Here is a 4,318-nt window from a genome sequence, read left to right as displayed (position 1 = left end):
TTCAATTTGTATAAATTGGACCAAAATACCCTTTTGTATATGATATATTATTTAGCGAGATAATAAACTAGAAATCAACTAATTTTTATTTACTCAAACAATATTTATTCATCAACTAGAAAGAGCAAAACATATTATAAGTTAGATAATTATTTATTGACCTAACATGATAACAATATATGTATATCGATAAGTTTATAAATATATTGTATTAAATAATATTGTATCCAGATAAATGTTTAATTATATGATAAATATATATTTATGGTGTTAGCTCATTTATTTTATCATATGTAAAAGATAAAAAGTTGCATATAGTTTATTTATTGTGTGGATAACCAGTTTATTATGTGCAATATAATATAAAATCGTGATAAATCTATAAATTATGTGCAATATATATATCATGCTAACTTAGTTATCATAGTTATACAAATTATGAGAAAAGCATATTTATGCATAATTTTATTTTTTGATTACGTGATAAGCTTGATAATTTTTTTAAATAATGAATATTTATGATCATAGTGATAACAATAATAATAACGTGTTAAGTAATGTTTTATCCGTTAATAAGAAATGCAAATAGATAACAAATATGAGAAAATTTAGAAAAGAGATAAAAAAAAAGAAATAAAATAACTAAGGACAATTATGTAACTTACCTTGCCGAAATAAAAATGGTCTAAAGTGGCCAACATAAATTTGAATACAAATGGTCAACAATGTTTTATGATTTATTCTAACATATAGCATGTTCGTTACTCGACCAAACAAAGTGCACACATTTTGAATATTAAACCGAAGAAAAAGAAGTAGAAGCTTAGTCACTTCTCCTATGAACAGCAAGAGCCTGTAGAGGATGCTTCATGACGACAGTGAACTCTAGCTTCTCCGTCAAGTCAACTTCATGACCTTCGACTTCTTTCCATTGGAACTCCCTGACCATGTTGGCAACGAACCACTCGAGATGTAGCATGGCTAGCCCTATCCCGGGACATATCCTTCTTCCTGCTCCGAACGGCATCATCTTTATTCCTCTACTTCCAGTTATATCCACCACTTCTTCATCTCCTATGAATCTCTCCGGCTTAAACACGATAGGTTCCTCCCACACCCTTGGATCACGTCCTATTTCCGCCACCATGAAGTTGACTGTCCCATTCTTTGGTACCTTGTACCCTCCCAGTAAAGTGTCCTCTGTGACACTGTGCGGGAGCAAAAAATGTCCTGGAGGATGCCTTCGGAGACCCTCTAACACTACTGCCTTTAGATATGGCATCTTCTCAACATCTTCTTCCTCCACATCTTTTGCTTCTTCCCCGACTACGCTTTTGATCTCCTCGTGTAATTTCTCTTGTATTTCTGGATTTTTCACGAGGTTCGCCATGATCCATTGCAGCGCTGTGGCCGTTGTATCAGTCCCTGCAGTGAGAAACTCTGAACACAAGTTCATGATGTCTTCCTCGTTCAGCTTCCTCTTCTCATCAGGAAGCTCCAAATCAAGAAGAGTATCAACGTATGATTGTACATAGTCTTTGTTGTCTTCTTCTTCTTCCTTCGATCTCTTCTTCCTCTCTTCCACGATCTTTCTCCGGGTACGAATCAGCGGAAGCAAAATGTCCTGCTGCTGTCTCCGAATTTGTAGAAATTCTTGCCACCTGTTTCGCAAGATCAGTTTAGTGAACTTAGGCCATATGTTGAAGATGTTGAATCTGGTCAAGCTAAGGAGCTGTAGTCTCTGAATAAACTCCACTTGTTTGATTTGCTTCTCGTCGAGTTTATCTCCAAAACACATGAGAACAAGAAGAGCAAACATAGCATATTGAAGATGGTCAACGAGGACGATCGGTTCTTGACCTCTGTATTTACGAAATCTATCAAAGAGGATCCCAAGAACCCAGTGTCGCGCGTGAGAATAAGATCTCACGCGCGAGGGATGAAGGATCTCAGTGGAGATATTTCGTCGAAGAAGCCGCCACGTGGCTCCATATGACCCGGAGCTGATGTTGTGTTTGTCGACAATCTTGCTGATTGTAGCCGGTGGTGGACGGTCTGCATAGACGGCGCTGTTCAGTACTAGAGCCTCATGAGCGAGGGAACGGTCGGCAACGAATATGGCAGGGAGGGAAGTGATACGGAGAGTCACGATAGGGCCTAGACGGTGGTGAACGGAACGGAGATAGGATTCGAGGCCACCTAAGCCTTCCCTGAGCCAGTGAAGGGTTCCAAGGAAAGGTAAGACATTAGGGTCAGGAGGTAGAGGAGGAGAGGAGGAGTTAAGGCTGCGAATGAGGAGATGGAGAAGGAGAGACACGAAGAGAGAGGCCAAGATGAGTAACCATGTCTCCATTTTTTTATTATGTGTTTTTTTCACTTTATTTTTTATTCCTACATATATAGACGTAACATGTATGGCCAGATTCTTTTAAACCGTGCCATTCAAGTATAATAATCTTATTTTATTTTGCTGTATTTATTTTTATAATTGTAGTCAAATATTTGGATTATAATAAATTTGGAAAAATCAGATGGAAAGTTTTGTGCGGTGTTTGTTGCAGCTCACGGGTAAGGAGATAGTTGTAGAGACTAAGGATAGAGATGGTTTTGTTTTGTCTATCTCTGGTAGAGAAAAACCAAAATTGCTTGTTTTAGCTCTGCATTACTAAATTTTTGTGACATCATCCGTTGCGTATGTTACTAATTAAGTTTTGTGAATAATCTTCTTTATTATTGATTTCTGATAAGTTTAAGATCTATCCTAGGGAAACTGAAGACTTTGGCTTAGAGTTGAACAAATGTTTTCGAGGACAAGATTCTTACACCAACAATATATTTAGTTTAATAGGTAAATCTTATTTTCTCATTTGGTTGGAGGTGTTCTTAACATTTAGATTTAGAGCATCTATGTTAATTAAGAATCTTCAAAATGAGTTTAAAGATCTTTGGTAAAAACTTAGACGTCACTAGTTCGAATTGCGCTTGATACAAGACCATAGAATATGTTCTGATTTCGGGACAGAGAAAATGTATGGGCTTAGACTTAGAAACTCTTAACTATTCCGGAAAAAGTTAATAATATTATAATAAAAAGAAAAGACATAACATAAGTGAGTCTCTCTCAAAAACATAAAGAGTACGTATGCAATTTGCAACTCCATTATATTTTTTTGCCTAAAGATGTAGTCACAGACCAATGATTCTTTTCCAAATATAATTGTGGAAACTTGGGTTTTGAACATTTGCTAAAAACTAAAAAGACGTCTATCAATTGATTGTAATCCATTTTGGTGGTTTGCCACTAATTTTTCCAAAATTTAAAAAATTTGGTATATTGTCAATTTATTGTGGTTAAAATATCTTCTTAATATTTAAGAGGATATATATGAACATAAATGTAGAAGAAAGAACTGTATGTAGAAGTTTTTATTTATCTTTCAGATTATTAGGGAGTATGATATGATATGATTGGTTTCCTTCAATTTAACTTGGCTTTTGATTAAATAAAAGAGAAGAGAACAATTCGATTCTATAACATTTGCCGAACTAAACTATGTATTACGCTCATGTAATCTTAGCTAAAACATGTTTATGTTTTGTTTTTTTCGTTTTGATGATTTAGATCCGGAGATCGGTTGTCAACGAAGAAGATGAATATGGTTTCAAGAAGCCGAAACATCCAATGTACCATGATGAAGGGTTAAAGAAAACAAAAGAGACAATGAATGAGAAAATCAATTAAGAGCTTTATTCGACAATTAACAATGTGTTTTCGCGCTTAATAACAATTCTTTTCCCAATATTACCTGTCCAAACTCTCTATGATTGGAGAGAGTTCGAAGAAGGTGGAAAAATTTGGCTGTAAAGGCAGTATACATAGGGGGTTTAAAGTTCTGGTCGGAAAATAAACGAGTTCATCGAGAGTTTAGGGAAGAAACGTTGATTCAACTCTATAAACGACGGAACACATGTGTATAAGAGCATTTTATAAAGGTGATTTGTGATTCATACAATAAACCAATTATGATTGTGAACAACAGAACAAATATGTAACAGAACTAAATAACTTAGCTGAGGTTGTCAACACTAGAAACATAATAGTGTTTCTGAGATTTTGTACCAAGGGAAAAGAAAACGTTGAATTCAACAAACAAGTAATATTGAGCCTGGGCCTTTGATACCCAAAAGGTCACCGAAACCAAAAAAGCCTTTTAAGAAGAAGCGAAACTTCACGCATCCCACATCGGAAGACTCAAAGAGTTTGGTAAGTGAGAATTCAATATAAATAAGACTTCGTTCCCTCAAGTTAAAATCACGC

At 35.4% G+C, this 4,318-nt stretch overlaps 1 protein-coding gene across 1 annotated transcript; it reads right to left on the bottom strand.

The window, feature by feature from the left end:
- Positions 1 to 764: 764 nt before the first annotated feature.
- Positions 765 to 2,403, bottom strand: LOC17894039 (cytochrome P450 89A2). Its single transcript, XM_006302096.2, has one exon. The coding sequence runs from the start codon at positions 2,351 to 2,353 to the stop codon at positions 824 to 826; it is 1,530 nt and encodes a 509-aa protein (XP_006302158.1). The 5' UTR covers positions 2,354 to 2,403; the 3' UTR covers positions 765 to 823.
- Between the last annotated feature and the right edge of the window lie 1,915 nt (positions 2,404 to 4,318).

This window comes from Capsella rubella, unplaced genomic scaffold (assembly GCF_000375325.1).
Source record: "Capsella rubella cultivar Monte Gargano unplaced genomic scaffold, Caprub1_0 scaffold_2, whole genome shotgun sequence".
Lineage (NCBI taxonomy): Eukaryota > Viridiplantae > Streptophyta > Magnoliopsida > Brassicales > Brassicaceae > Capsella > Capsella rubella.
Note: the sequence above shows the minus strand (reverse complement) of the source record. Positions and strands in the feature narration are given on the sequence as shown.